Source organism: Achroia grisella, unplaced genomic scaffold, assembly GCF_030625045.1.
Source record: "Achroia grisella isolate CSIRO2021 unplaced genomic scaffold, CSIRO_AGI_Agris_v1 utg780, whole genome shotgun sequence".
NCBI classification, from domain to species: domain Eukaryota; kingdom Metazoa; phylum Arthropoda; class Insecta; order Lepidoptera; family Pyralidae; genus Achroia; species Achroia grisella.
Window position 1 is genome coordinate 2319643 of NW_026713020.1, and position 15846 is coordinate 2335488.

At 35.0% G+C, this 15846-nt stretch overlaps 3 protein-coding genes across 5 annotated transcripts in view; 2 read left to right on the top strand and 1 right to left on the bottom strand.

Moving 5' to 3' along the window:
- Positions 1–4: 4 nt before the first annotated feature.
- On the bottom strand, positions 5–2173 carry LOC131850982 (partner of bursicon). 3 transcript variants are annotated; one of them, XM_059201403.1, is made up of 4 exons: positions 2136–2173; positions 1221–1301; positions 843–967; positions 5–328 (listed from the first exon to the last, which is right to left on the bottom strand). In XM_059201403.1, exons 2-4 carry the CDS (start codon positions 1279–1281, stop codon positions 158–160), a joined length of 357 nt encoding a protein of 118 aa, XP_059057386.1. In that variant the 5' UTR covers positions 1282–1301; positions 2136–2173; the 3' UTR covers positions 5–157. The 3 variants fall into 3 exon arrangements, with proteins under 3 accessions (XP_059057386.1, XP_059057385.1, XP_059057384.1); XM_059201402.1 differs by lacking the exon at positions 2136–2173 and adding an exon at positions 1445–1491; XM_059201401.1 differs by lacking the exon at positions 2136–2173 and having other exon boundaries at positions 1221–1378.
- An 86-nt stretch (positions 2174–2259) lies between these two features.
- On the top strand, positions 2260–3684 carry LOC131850981 (bursicon). The gene is made up of 4 exons (XM_059201400.1): positions 2260–2492; positions 2564–2673; positions 3088–3213; positions 3468–3684. The coding sequence occupies exons 1-4, from the start codon at positions 2396–2398 to the stop codon at positions 3600–3602; spliced, it is 468 nt and encodes a 155-aa protein (XP_059057383.1). The 5' UTR covers positions 2260–2395; the 3' UTR covers positions 3603–3684.
- A 3081-nt stretch (positions 3685–6765) lies between these two features.
- Positions 6766–15846, top strand: part of LOC131850979 (lysine-specific histone demethylase 1A) — a 326513-nt gene continuing 317432 nt past the window's right edge. The window contains exons 1-10 of the mRNA XM_059201397.1: positions 6766–6885; positions 6968–7197; positions 8181–8370; positions 9027–9180; positions 9499–9627; positions 10080–10222; positions 10547–10696; positions 13682–13740; positions 14228–14452; positions 15342–15490. Coding sequence (XP_059057380.1) covers positions 6862–6885; positions 6968–7197; positions 8181–8370; positions 9027–9180; positions 9499–9627; positions 10080–10222; positions 10547–10696; positions 13682–13740; positions 14228–14452; positions 15342–15490 — 1453 coding nt within the window. The 5' untranslated portion in view covers positions 6766–6861. The remainder of the gene's footprint in view (positions 6886–6967; positions 7198–8180; positions 8371–9026; positions 9181–9498; positions 9628–10079; positions 10223–10546; positions 10697–13681; positions 13741–14227; positions 14453–15341; positions 15491–15846) is intronic.

Consider the following 15846-nt stretch of genomic DNA (forward strand, 5'->3'; position numbering starts at 1 on the left):
TTAATTACTAATATTTTTGAAATAATTTTGTGCTATCACACTACATAATTAAATGGCCTCGACATTAGTTTTCATAAATTATCGTGTTAATGCAGTTAAATACCTGTGTTATTTACAAATAAACTCAATCAAATAACATATAAAGATATTTAAGATGTTATCGGCTGAAGTCTCCGCATTTGTAACATTTGCAATTGTCGGGTTCTCGTAGACGCACTTCCATTATGGCACGGTCTTCCTCTTCAAGTCTCAGCCCATCGGGGTCGTAGCAGTGTGTTAAGGTCACCAGACGTTCACGTAAGAAATTTTCTCTGCAGCAGAAGCATTCCTGCAGAAGCATAATTTATCGATTTAGGTGTTATCTTTTTCGATTAGGTACGTGTAATTCTCAGACAAACTTACTAAGAAAATCTGACTAGTGGTGTAGTTGCGGGTAAAAGATCAGGGCATCACGTTTTGTATGGAGAGTGGTCAGAAACATGTAATGCATTTCTACAACATTTAAATTCTATAATGTACTTCCTTTGTTTAGTCACTATAATATGAAATTAGGTCCCTCGATCTTTTCCATTTCTTATCTCGGTGTTTTCCAATTTAATAATTAAAGGATTATAAATAAACCGAGATTGAAAATCAAAATGAATATAGGTACATTTGAGTGTATTGGCTAACGATGCTACGATTGATTAAATTATTTCAAACTTATTATATCATTATCATATCACCTGACAGGTCAGGTCGGAGCATCGAAGATTGATACAGCATACAATAAAATAGACTTGCATATTCTTTTACAAACTATTGCAATCATAAAATGATTTTATATTGCATTTTGCACATACCTTTAGAAACCCTGTTGCAGTTACGACAGATGGTTGAACTTGACTGCTACACAATCCTTCGCATTTATTTACATTTACTTCCCCACTACAAGATCTCACTAATCTTCCCAAGTCATCGAATTCCTCTGAAGTATAAAGTAAGTATAGTAAAGTAAGTAAGTTATTATTCACTTAATTGTCGGTCATTTCATGAATTGGAATATGTAAAATATTTTGTAAATCTGATGATAGATTTATAAATTTATATCAAACAAATTAATAAAGAAATGGTTTCTTTTATCCTATATTTTTTTAGATAGATATAGCCAAATGGTTTACTACTCCTATTTGGACCTTAGTAAATAACATAGAGTATTGATAGTTATTTATTAAAATTACCTTTAGTAACATGAATTTCAGTAGGAACGGTTTCACAGTTTTCATCTGCATATGTTTTCATCAATATTATAGTCACAATTTCTATTAAACAAATTGACAATCTTTTAGAAAAAAACATTATTATGATTTAATTCTTCTTTTTCAAGAGATATTTATAATACTAGTACAATATCATTAATGGTGTGTTAAACAGTGTAGCTTCCCTTATATATGAAACTCCGTACCGAAATGTGAAAGGAGGGGAAAAACGATCTAACAATCTTATCAGCAGGTTGCCGGGAAACTGAGTAAAATGTCTTGTAATGTTGTCCAACTTTTAGTAGACGTTTTAACCGACTCTGTTAATAAATAATAAAATTTAACAATAATAGAAGGAAATAGATGTACATAAATCAAATACTGCAATCCGTAGCCAAATCTAATATTGCAGCCCGGTAGTGAAAATACGACTGGCATGAGAGAATTTCAAATGTATATATTTATATAGAATTAAAAATAATATTTATTCAAATAAATAAATGTAATATACAGTCTTTTGTATAGTTATATTTTTTTATTCTTACTACCACTCAATTCGGAACGCAGACTTCTCACATTTTTTTGGGTACACAGATCTATCTACCCGATATACAATATATTATAAATGCTAAAATGTGCAATCTTTTTTGCTCTTTTTTTAACATAAAAGATACATAAGTATGTCCTTCTTCGTAACATGATCTATTTACATATCTAATTTTATTAAGATTCGTGCAGGCGCTAAATTGTGAAAAAATTACATACAGAGGAACATGACGCGATTTTATCTGATTTTTTTGAGACAAAATACATTGTCTCCAACTCAGTACGTACCGTTAAGATTAAGGTACCTATTAATATATTTATTCCTGTAAATAATATAAAATTAGACAATACCTAACAACAATGGCTTCTTATTTTAGTTCGCCTCAAAGCGGGAGTCCATTAAAGACTCGATTAGTTCATGTTTGCACTGTTGGATCACCATGTAATTTCTTCTATGGCATGTTCACTAAAGGCTTTCCATTGTTTGTACATTGAAATATATTTATATCGTAAATATTATATTTAAAAGCTAACACATACTGCAGAACCTTTAAATATGTTTTAACCGCCGAATAGGAAAGACTTATTCAAGTAAGAAAATCACTACAAAAATGACTTCAAGTTACTTAATATTCTGCTTATTAGTTATATATATGTGTCATATTCAAGAACGAAATGTTGAAGCTCAAGAAGTTCATACAGCTTTAGGTAAATTTAATCTAGTTACATTTGTAAAACTGTAAAACATTTAAATTCATTTCCGTAATTGAATATTGCAGGACAAGAATGTCAAATGACACCAGTAATTCATGTATTACAACATCCGGGATGTGTGCCCAAAGCAATACCGTCATTTGCATGTATCGGAAAATGTTCAAGCTATGTACAGGTAGGTTTTACATTGCAAATAAAGAGACTATATAATATAAATATATAATAACTCTCATTTCACAGTGGTACATGAATTCCTAATATTATATTTAAAGTACTTTTGGTATCAGTTTTAATAGTAAATAGGCCCCAGATTAAGATTAAGATTCCTGTGAACTGTAATGATAGCCCAGTGGTCCATTCGATTAAGTTTTAATACATTATTAAGTATAAAATAATAATAAGCGCTCCTTCTCCATACAGTTAAAATTAATATTTTATAAATTCATATTACTCTACCCACGTAATTTTTGTGAAAATGCTGCAAAGTTTTCGATAACCGTTTATTATTATACTGTCAAAGTGTTTGTTTAGCTGCTTAAAATCTTATATGCTTATTGCCTAATCATAGGCTTATTATATTTTATTTTAGGTATCTGGAAGCAAGATTTGGCAAATGGAAAGAACTTGCAATTGCTGTCAGGAATCAGGCGAGAGAGAAGCTACTGTTGTTTTATTTTGTCCTAAAGCAAAGAGTGAAGACAAACGATTTCGAAAGGTACCAAGGAGCTTTTTTTTTTAATTTGTTGCAAAAATATATTAATAATACACTGTTAAAAAAAAAAATTAAGTTTATTTATAATTTTTTTAAACATTTATCATTCCTTCAGCAAAAATTCATAATTGTAGTTGTAAATATACAAGTTATGAAAACGTATATAAACATATTATACGGGACTATGCCTTCACTTCTGATTTTGATTACTTTTTATGTCATGTACATACTTAAAATTAATAATTCTGCATGTACAGGTGACAACCAAAGCTCCCCTTGAATGCATGTGCAGACCTTGCGGAAGTATCGAAGAGAGTGCTATCGTGCCCCAAGAAATGGCTGGTTATTCGGAGGATAGCCTTCTTAAAAATCAATTCAGAACAAAATTTTAAAATTATTAGTATCTACTGAACGTCTTCAATTGTTGCATAATATGATTTGAAATATTTTAAATTGTTACACAAATTTAATCAATTAAAGGCCTTGACCAAATATTTAGATTTTTTATTTTATAGCAATGTGGTATTTTAGAGTTTTTTTTTTTATAACACAGGGGACAAACGAGCATGCGACTCATCTGATGGTAAATGATTACCGCCGCCCATGAGCACCCGCAACACCAGGGGAATTGCAAGTACGTTGTCGGCCTTTTAAAAAGGAATAAGCTCTTTTCTTGAAGGTTTCAATATCGTATCGGTTCGGAAATACCATTGCTGGAAGGTGATTCCACAATGTGGTTGTGCGGGGCAAAAAGTTTCTAGAAAACCGCACTGTGGAAGACCGCCATTCATCCAGATGATCAGGATGGTATTTCAGTTTCTGGCGGGTAGTACGGTGGTGAAACTCAGCAGCTAGTATTAATCCGAACAATTCCTCAGAACACTCCCCGTGATATATGCGGTAGAAAATGCACAGAGATGCAATATCTCGCCGCAAAGCCAATGGGTCGAGTCTGTCACATAGACGTTGATTACCAATGATTCTGGCTGCTCGGTTCTGAATGCGGTCAAATGGAAGTAGCTGGTATTGTGGTGCTCCCGCCCAGAGATGAGAACAGTATTCCATATGCGGCCGGATCTGCGCCTTGTATAATTGCAAGCGATGGGCCGCCGTGAAATACCGTCTACTGAGCATACCAAGCTTTTTTGAGGCTATTTTAGCCTTGTCCTCCAAATGACCGCAAAACTGAACGTCACTGGATATATCAACGCCAAGGACCTGGAGATTTGGCTTCACATCAAGGAGAGTGTCTTGAGGAGATACGATAAATGGAATCTTTTTAGCGATAAACGCGCAAACTTGTGTCTTCTTGGAGTTGAATTGAACACAATTTTCCAGACCGCAAACCGAAACTTGAAGGAGTGAAGTTTCGATTTCCGACACAAGTTTGTTCCGGTACTCTATAACTATTGCCTGCGAAATGGCCGCTGTACAAGGCATCTCCGGTACTGTCATCCGCATAGCAAAGAATGTTGTTGACTTGTAACATGTCATTGATATGCAGAAGGAACAGAGTCGGAGATAGCACACAGCCTTGTGGAACACCAGCTTTCACAGAGTGTGGGTCGGAGCAAGCACCATCGACAACGATCTTGATGCTCCGATCAGCGACAAATCTGGCGATCCATTTGCATAACTTCGCAGGCAACCCAAAGGATGGTAGCTTTGAAAGAAGAGCCTTGTGCCAAACCCGATCAAAGGCCTTCGCAATACCCAGACTAACAGATAGGGCCTCCCCCTTACTCTCAATAGCCTCTGCCCATCGATGTGTCAAATACACTAGAAGATCACCAGCTGAGCGACACTGGCGAAAGCCATACTGACGATCAGAAATCAACTGGTTCACTTCTAGGTATCGTAGGAGTTGACGGTTGACAATCGACTCCATGGTCTTTGAGAATAAGGAGGTGACGGCTATGGGCCTATAGTTAGCTGGATCTGAGCGGTCTCCCTTCTTAGGGATCGGATGAACCAAAGCCGTCTTTCAAAGTTTCGGGACTACACCTGTAGAGTAGCAGTACCGGAAAAGATGCGTTAGTACCGGAGCCAACTAAGGTGCACACGTCCTGAGCACAATAGCAGGAATACCGTCAGGCCCACTCGACTTGTGGATATCAAGGGAGAAAAGAGACTTACGTACCAGCTTTTGGGTAAATTTTACCTCTGGCATAAAAGTCTCACACCGCGAGATGACCGGCGGTGATTGCTCCCTATCGTCCAGTGTCGAGTTGGATGCAAAAAGAGACCCAAGGAGATCGGAGTTAGAAATAAGTTTAAATATATCTTGCAGGTTGATACTTTTGAGTGTAAGCGAGAAGAGTGGGGGTGGGGACTGTATTTTTGCAATAATAATAATATGTACTGTAAAAAAAAAGTTTATAAGTTCAGATGTTAGTTACTCTTTCACGCAAAAACTACCTACTGAATGGATTTTTATGAAACATGACAGTAATATAGTTTATGCACCAAAATAACACAGGCTATATTTTATATTGAAATTTAACGCGAGTGAAAACGCGGGGCACAGCTAGTACCACATAAAAATAATAACAGTTGGCTTAGAATATAAATACTTATGGCACGTGAATGTTGAACTAGCTGTAGAAATTATTTTTAGATTACAAAACTTTTGTGCTAATTACATAAATCGTACACAGATAGACTAAAAGTCAAGAAATGTGTAATTTCTGTATAGTAGTAGATATATGCTTTTTTTTATACCACGTAGGTGGCAAACAAGCATACGGCCCATCTGATGGTAAACAGTTACCGCAGCCTATGGACGCCTGAAACACCAGGGGTGTCATATATGCGTTGCCGACCCTTAAGAAACCTGAATATACCCTTCTTGAAAAACCCCAAGCTGTAGTCTCTCGAGAAAACTAGTTCATTCCACAATCTAAGTGTACGCGGGAGGAAGCTCCTCTGAAACCGCACTGACCGAAACCACTTTGGTTCCAGCGTGTAGGGATGAATTCCCTGTCTATGGCGAGCGGTGCGATGGTAAAAGGTAGCCGTAGGATTCATGTCAAACAATTCATCAGAACGCAGTCTGTTGTATATAAGGTAGAACACACAAAGCGATATAGGGACACTATATACTTACGTATGTAGTATAGCAGCTTATGCTAAAACTGTTAAAAGGTTACTTAACGGTAGGCTTAGATATTACTTATTGTCAAGACCAACATTTAAGTAAAAATTCAGAAATTAAATAATGAGAAAACAAATGTTCTTGAATATTCACTCACAATGTATTTACACTTTTCGACGTCACTAGTAAATGCTATTAACTGTAAAATGTAAGTGACTTGTTTTTTTTATTGTATTTTAAAAACTAGATAATGTTTTAAATCAATATTTCAATTACATAATACTCTTTGTGAATGGGACATTAGTATTTTTGTACAGTTTCCAGAGCACTTTTATTCAAAGTGTTCCTTCTAGTTACGTAGTAAATAAAATCCTAGAATCTGACATTGACAGTATGCCGGATTGGTACTGTCACAGAGTATGTCACCGTCGGTTTGTTTTAGTTGCACTATTTTCCCGTTGTTAAATCCTACTTATCAGTTATCTATTCAACACTTGTTTGTTTATGTTTTGCAAAACTTAGAATTTATATATACTACTTACGAAAACTATTGAAAAATGAGTCGCCGTAAACGTGCAAAGGTCAGATTATGATAAATTGTCTTATACATAATAGCTTTTAGAATTTTATTTAATGCTTAGGTTATGTTTGTATACACAACAGGTAGAAAATCGCGAATTAGATGAAAAATTGAAACAAGATGACTCGGAATCTGATCAATCAGAAAGGAGTAAAATTACATCGTCAAGTCCTATTGTACTTAGCGGTCGACGAGAGTCATCTTCGAGCCATACAACTGACGTTAAGGAATCCAAGAAGGAGGAGCCACCGGCATTTGAAGACAACAAAGCGGAAGATATTGAAGAGATTAATTACAAAGAGATGTTAAATAGGTAAATAAAACTCTTGTCCTAATTATACTTGCTTGCTCAATTTTGCAAAAATATTGTATATAAACATGAAACTTATTATTTACTTCTTTAAAATTAAGTAAACATTTGTTTCCTTTATGAAACTTAACATAACAATGAATTTTGTGTGAATTAGGTTTAATACAGAGCTGATTAAATCTGTATACTGAACTGGATGGTAGGGAAACAATTATAATACAAAAAATTAAGGCATGAAGGGGATTGTTAGTAATGTGGACTCATGACCACATTACTAGCAATGTACCATGTCAGTTTTACCTCGATGCGGTTCCCCCCTCTGGCGGAAGCCATCATGATAAATTCCTGGTGAATTTGTCACGATGGGCTAACTGACCTGACCTCATGTTCATCTTATCATCCTCCACTGGTGCCCCACCATCGTAAACTGTTAGCGCAGGTGGGTGCATCATTACATTATCATCTATAAAAAAAACAAAAAATTGATGTTCATAAGCAGCTAACATATCCTATATGACTAAATTATTTTTATTAAGGGTACATAATTTGTTAAGGGTTTGATAAATACTTTTAGAAAATTAATTTAATTTTTATATTCACTAAAGTATTTTCTGCACATTTCTTCAGAATGATTTGGTAAATTTACTTTATATTTAGTATTGTATTTAAATTCTTAGTAAATGTAAGACTATTAACTAATTCCTAGTCAAAACAAGTAGAGTAAGTTCCAAAACAAAATTCAACTTACAAATTTATCATATCAACTTTTTTCTTATGGTTATGGTTCAATTTGGAGGCCAATATATTAGATATAATAATATATAATAATTTTGTTCATTAATATAGAATATTTGTTTAGTTATATAGGTATGTCTTATACAATAGTATAAATACTGTTCTTTATAACATTTTCAAAACTTTTCTGTTGGTGTATTTTGAGGTACATCCACAACATTTTGCACAATCAAAATTTATTTTCATTACAGTTTAGAAGGAGCAGCATTTCAGTCACGCCTGCCTTTTGATAAAATGTCTTCTTTGGAGGCAGAATGTTTCTCAGATCTTCAAGGACCTTCTAGTCATGCTTTTATTCAAATAAGAAATCGCATACTCAAGTTATGGTTTGAGGATCCAAAGAAACAACTTACTCAAGAATTTTCTGTACAAAAAATAGAGGTAAACATAGCAATTTTTATAAAACAAACTTGCTCTGTTTTAACACTTAAACCACTGAATTAAATGTGGTGAATTCTTATATGTGAGATGAATTCATTATGGACTCCCATTTATTACTTGTAGGCACAAAGAAAGACTACCTTTTTTCTTAGAAAATAAATCTCAGAGGGATGTTTCGGATGGGAAGGATGGATAAGATGATGCATTGTACAGCTAAGCAGGTTGACCTCCACAAGTCTAGAAAGCATTGTTGTTAATTGCTATAATAGTCCAACTGAGCTAACTTCATATACTGTTATTGCAAGTTCATTCTATTATACAAATAGTTGTTACTATCCATACAAGATAGAATGGCTTTAATGTAACTATGTCTGTAAGTAATAGAGTTGTTAGGAGTTCATGTGAGAATTTTAGTAAAACTTTTCCTTCATAATATTCTTAATAAATTTCTAGTTTATTGTTATTTGTGTTGTGCAGATTGAACAGTTAACCATTATAATACTTATCATATGGAGTTGTATAAATATAAACTTATTCCTGTCTACAAAGAAAGCATTATTTAAAATCCAATTTATAACACATACTTAAGAATATTCTGTTAAAATATAGAGGCCTTTTTTAATTTTAATATGTGATCATTATTATGTATATTCCAGCCTCCTTATAATGGGGATCCTGCTTTAGTTATGAGATGTCATGCATTTTTAGAGAGACATGGATTTATTAACTATGGAATTTATGAACGCATAACACCTATACCAAATCCACCTAAAGGAAAACAGAGACCGAAAGTGATAATTATTGGAGCAGGTAATTATAGTTATTAATTGTGTATTGATTTTGAAGTAAACAAGAAGAATGTTCTTTTCTTAAATCAACATACATATTTTAAAAAGTGCAAATTATTATTTCATTTTTTTAAAATGTCTCTTTTATGAGCAGAAGAAGAATTATATGTTTAATATATGTTCTTCTAATAGTGGTATTTTTATTTAGTGTATCTATGCATAGAAGTATAAATTTTACAGTATAACTAACATTTACAATCTAAAAATATATATGAGTATTTTACAATTATTTTTATTAACAAAAAATAAAGAGCACTAATTTTGTTATTATATGTTTTAGGTGTATCAGGTCTAGCTGCAGCTCGACAACTAATGTCATTTGGATGTGAGGTTGTTATTTTAGAGGGTAGAGATAGGGTTGGTGGAAGAGTTGTCACATATCGAAAGGGACCCTATGTAGCAGATTTAGGTAACTTTATTTATGTTTTTTTAATGTACTAATTATGTAAAAATAAAGTCTATAACCAACAAAGGAAACATCTGCTGAATACCTAAATAACTACTTCAGTAATTTTATCTGTAACTTTATGCTAGAGGTAATAATTACTTACTTTCTTTTATATTTATTTTAATAATACATAATACTATATATGATAATAGATAAATAATATTACGTATTATCCCTTTAATACCATATTAACAACATCATTCAATAATAGGTGTATAAGTCATACTATTATGACCCCCAAAAGGACAGAATAATAATAGACAAGCATAGTGTATACACTTTTGTAAGCATATCCACAATATGTTTTGATGTCTGTGGATAATTGTTAACATTGGGCATTAATAAATTAGTTCCAGTAGGATCCAGTATTTTAATACTGGGACAAATATTTAATACAATAAAATATTTTACAGGAGCTATGGTGGTAACAGGATTAGGAGGAAATCCGGTAACCACACTATCTGTGCAGATGAATATGGAATTGCATAAGATCAAACAGAAGTGTCCACTATATGAAGCTACTGGCAATCAAGTACCTAAACACAAAGATGAAATGGTATAGTCAAAATTAGTAATTATAATTTTGTTAAATTTACTAATTGATTATAATAAAAGTGCTGTGAATATTAGAATGTTGTTTCCATTCTAATATAATAGTAATATATATATATATATATATATATATGGAGAATATGATATATAAGATCAAGGGTGCCCGAATTATCACAATAAAATTCATTATGAATGCCTTATGTAAATTTATTCTCTTCAAAGTCTAAATTCATAATTCTTTTTATCAAACAAAGTTCAGCATGGGCTGGAATGTACCTACGATTTTCAACTTCACAGACGATATTTTTAATAGTAATATTTTTTGTAGGTGGAACGTGAATTTAACCGTCTTCTTGATGCTACGTCTTATCTATCCCACCAAGTTGACTTCAATTATTATAATGATACTCCCGTCTCTTTGGGTCAGGCATTAGAATGGGTAATCAAACTTCAACAGAAGAATGTTAAACATAAACAGGTTAGTCAATAAGTTTAAATACATAGTTTGTAAGTGGTAGAGCAAGCTGTACGACCACACGTGGTTGTTCACCTCGATTGGGCCGCTCGAACCGGGAAGTACCACACCTCGGCAGAAAACCGGCGTTAAGCGATATCGCGTTTCGCATGGTTCCGGACGGATGGTTTGACGCAGCTGGTATCCTCGCTTACGCGAATTCCTGATGTTGTTGACCATATATCTTCATTGTTGGATCTTCTGCTGACTTCTCATCCGGACGGATATCAGATCTCTGTGGAAGCCCCACTGGGATCCTCTGATCATTGTCTGATACGGAGCGAAGTGCCTCTCACGCGTCCTTCTTTGCCGCGATCTATTGGACGACGTCGTGTTTGGCATTTTAAGTCGGCAGATTGGGATGAGATGCGAAGTTTTTTTTGCATCTTACCCATGGGGGCGAGTTTGCTTCGCACTGGACGATCCTGATGCAATAGCTGAATCTGTCACCGATGTAGTACTTCAGCGAATGGAGATGTTTATTCCAAATTCCCTGGTACCTGTCGGTGGTAGATCTCAATCCTGGTATGGCGGATCCTGTAGATCGGCGTCTCGCCATAAGCTGGAATGCTTCCGTGCCTGGATTGCAGCTGTGAAGTCGAGTGATCCAGATACCAGTGCCCATAAAAGGAAGTATAACTTCGCTTTCAGGTCCTTCAAAAGAGCAAAACCACAGCAAAGTCGGAGCACATCAGTAGAATTGGTAAGAGACTGAACAGTCTTCCATCTGGATCTTTTTGGTCTCTTGCCAAAGCTGCTCAGGGAAATTTCTGTCAGCCATCTTTTCCACCACTGCGCAGAGAGGATAACTCGTTGGCCCAACATGCTAAAGAGAAGGCCGATCTCCTTGGGTCTCTTTTTGCATCCAATTCGACACTGGATGATAAGGAGCAATCACCGCCGGTCATCTCGCGGTGTGAGACTTTTATGCCAGAGGAAAAATTTACCCAAAAGCTGGTACGTAAGTCTCTTTTTTCCCTAGATATCCACAAGTCGAGTGGGCTTGACGGTATTCCTGCTATTGTGCTCAGGACATGTGCACCTTAGTTGGCTCCGGTACTAACGCGTCTTTTCCGGTACTGCTACTCTACAAGTGTAGTCCCGAAACTTTGGAAAACGGCTTTGGTTCACCCGATCCCTAAGAAGGGAGATCGCTCAGATCCAGCTATATATATATAGGCCCATAGCCATCACCTCCTTATTCTCAAAGATCATGGAGTTGATTGTCAACCGTCAACTCCTACGATACCAAGAAGTGAACCAGTTGATTTCTGATCGTCAGTATGGCTTTCGCCAGTGTCGGTCGGCTGGTGATTTTCTAGCGTATTTGACACATCGATGGGCAGAGGCTATTGAGAGTAAGGGGGAGGCCCTATCTGTTAGTCTGGATATTGCGAAGGCCTTTGATCGGGTTTGGCACAAGGCTCTTCTTTCAAAGCTACCATCCTTTGGGTTGCCTGCGAAGTTATGCAAATGGATCGCCAGATTTGTCGCTGATCGGAGCATCAAGATCGTTGTCGATGGTGCTTGCTCCGACCCACACTCTGTGAAAGCTGGTGTTCCACAAGGCTGTGTGCTATCTCCGACTCTGTTCCTTCTGCATATCAATGACATGTTTCAAGTCAACAACATTCTTTGCTATGCGGATGACAGTACCGGAGATGCCTTGTACAGCGGCCATTTCGCAGGCAATAGTTATAGAGTACCGGAACAAACTTGTGTTGGAAATCGAAACTTCACACCTTCAAGTTTCGGTTTGGGGTCTGGAAAATTGTGTTCAATTCAACTCCAAGAAGACACAAGTTTGCGCGTTTATCGCTAAAAAGATTCCATTTATCGTATCTCCTCAAGACACTCTCCTTGATGTGAAGCCAAATCTCACGGTCCTTGGCGTTGATATATCCAGTGACGTTCAGTTTTGCGGTCATTTGGAGGACAAGGCTAAAATAGCCTCAAAAAAGCTTGGTGTGCTCAGTAGACGGTATTTTACGGCGGCCCATCGCTTGCAATTATACAAGGCGCAGATCCGGCCGCATATGGAATACTGTTCTCATCTCTGGGCGGGAGCACCACAATACCAGCTACTTCCATTTGACCGCATTCAGAACCGAGCAGCCAGAATCATTGGTAATCAACGTCTATGTGACAGACTCGACCCATTGGCTTTGCGGCGAGATATTGCATCTCTGTGCATTTTCTACCGCATATATCACGGGGAGTGTTCTGAGGAACTGTGCGGATTAATACCAGCTGCTGAGTTTCACCACCGTACCACCCGCCAGAAACTGAAATACCATCCTGATCATCTGGATGAATGGCGGTCTTCCACAGTACGGTTTTCTAGAAACTTTTTGCCTCGCACAACCACATTGTGGAATCACCTTCCAGCAATGGTATTTCCGAACTGATACGATATTGAGACCTTCAAGAAAAGAGCTTATTCCTTATTAAAAGTTTGTCCCCTGTGTTTATAAAAAAAAAAACATGTAATATTTTTACTTTACAGAAGTAAATACGAAATGACCATAGATCAAAGTCATGACTAACTTTATTTCCTTAGTTTATGATGTACCTATAGATAATATACTATACTTAAAACTTACTTAAAGCAGTATATACTTGTTATGTGTACCCACATCTTTGCAAAGTACAAAATGAAGTCACTTCCGCTGTCGGTCCTTTAGATCTTTTAAACTACGCAACAAATTTTAATGCAGGTTTTAGCAATAGACTCAAGAGGAAATGTATATATATATATATGTATATATATATATGTATAATGTATATATATGTATAATACATGTACACCCGTGCAAAGCAGGTGCAGTTGGCTAGTTCTATATATAATTCTTATATGTTCACATTTTTTGTATCATTTATGAATGTCTGTTAGGAATATTATTTTGTTTTAGATAATGTAAATAACTTATTTAATTTCTTATATTTTAGATACAACACCTAAAAGCTGTGATAACTTTACAAGAAAAACTTAAAACAAATATAAATAAGTAAGTATTATGAATTTTGTAATAAATGTGCTACTTATCTCTTTATAATGCATATAATGTATATACGTATTATTTAAAACAACTGATAATGACACAATTAGTTGCATTAATTAATCTAAGGCTAATGCCTTTATAATGCTAGAATCATTGGCCATAATAAAGTCATACCATTGTTAAGAGTGATTTTGATGATTCTTTTCTCATTACATCTCAAAGTTAATTCCTGTGGAATGTGACTTAAAGAAGATTTTATTTGCATGCAAGATATATAAATAATAAAAATGACTGTTACTACAATACTTTAACCAATACATGAATAATTTTACATAAACGTTGCAAGAGGTGCGGTGGAGACTGATATTCATGGATTTAGGTTTCCTAAAAATATTTAGTAACATGCATTACTATTCCCATTGATCCTGCTATTTATGAAATTGTAACTTGATTAACAGGAACCTAAAATTTAATATTTTATTTGTATCAATAGGATGACTGATGTTCAGGAGCTATTGAAATCAATGAAGGTTGAAAAAGATGCTCTTCTAGTAGAGAGGGAGAAGGGTGCGACAGGAGATGCAAGCATCTTGCAAGAGTTTAATTTACGTCGCCTGAACAGAGAAATGAATCAGTTATGCAATGAATATGACTCGTTAATTGCTCAAAATGCCAGTATTGAGGATAAATTGACGCAATTGGAATCCAATCCGCCAAGGTACTAAAATTTAACGCCATAAGATCCACGAATCACGATAAGAGTTGTGCTATATTAATCCCTTAGAACCTTAACGTTTTACTGGTATCGCCGGTGTCACATGAAATGAAATGAAAGAGCTCTTTATTATTCCTATCATAGAAAGAAAAACAATTACATCAATTAATATGTATACTGAATATAACAAAAAACATGATATCATAATGTTCCTAATGCTGTTCATGTATATAAGCAACGGTTACAGATTACCATCAGACAGTTTTGATGATTTTGTTTGCCATTAGACTTTGTTTGCGAAACAAAGAATATTTAAAAATTTGCAGCCGTAACACACCCTTCAGTCGAAACAATATATGTATAACGCAGCTCTCTACTGAAATAGGTGAAACAGAGGTACCACGCACGTAGACTAATTTGTATAAAGTCAACCTCGGTACACAATCCGAAAAAAAATAAACTTTGTTAGTTTTTTATTTGTAAAAATAAAAACGTTTCGTTACGCATTATACGGCATACGAATAGCACTATTGGCATAGTATTGCTTCTGGCAATTAATTATCTTCCTTGGTTACAAATCTGGACATACTGTGACAATGGACATGACTGACAATTCAACATAATGACCATTGTATGTTTATTTACTCGACTTGTTTTAATAAGACATTATTAGAATGCCTGGAATGCTTTACGTATACTGAAGTATATGTATTTATGTGTTTGTATAAACGAGTTGTTTACATAATTATGTTGTGAAGCAACATACTATCTACAAAATCACTGTATATGATAGTTTTAGGAAATAATAGAACCTCCATAATGCTATCCGATCTGTGTACTTATACGAGTCCAGAGGAATATTCGAATTTATTTAAGAGATGGTTTTTTTCAGTTCCGTATACTTATCGGTTCGCGATAGACAAATTCTTGACTGGCATTTCGCCAATTTGGAGTTTGCCAATGCTACGCCGCTTGGAAATCTTTCGCTGAAGCACTGGGACCAAGACGACGATTTCGAGTTTACTGGAAACCATTTAACAGGTAAGTTGTTATTATGTAATATACAAAATTCTCGTCTTACAGTGTGTTTAAAAAAACTCCTCCGAAAAACGAGGCTTGAACATATATTATTAATTTTTGTATGTATGTAGTCGGTCTGACATTAGAATGTGCACCTAACCAATGTGTTTTGTAATGGCTGTCCACCACAATTTATTTAAACAATTTTGTATGTTTCATTTTATATTTCGGCATTGAAAATATATACAACATTAAGTTTCCTCCCTTCTATTATCCCTATTTTTTAGAAGCGATATTAGCATTGAAATAGCTTTTTACTCCTGGCGATCGCTAATCCATTAATTTCTACGGCAAAAAAACTGTTTGCCGGGTCAGCT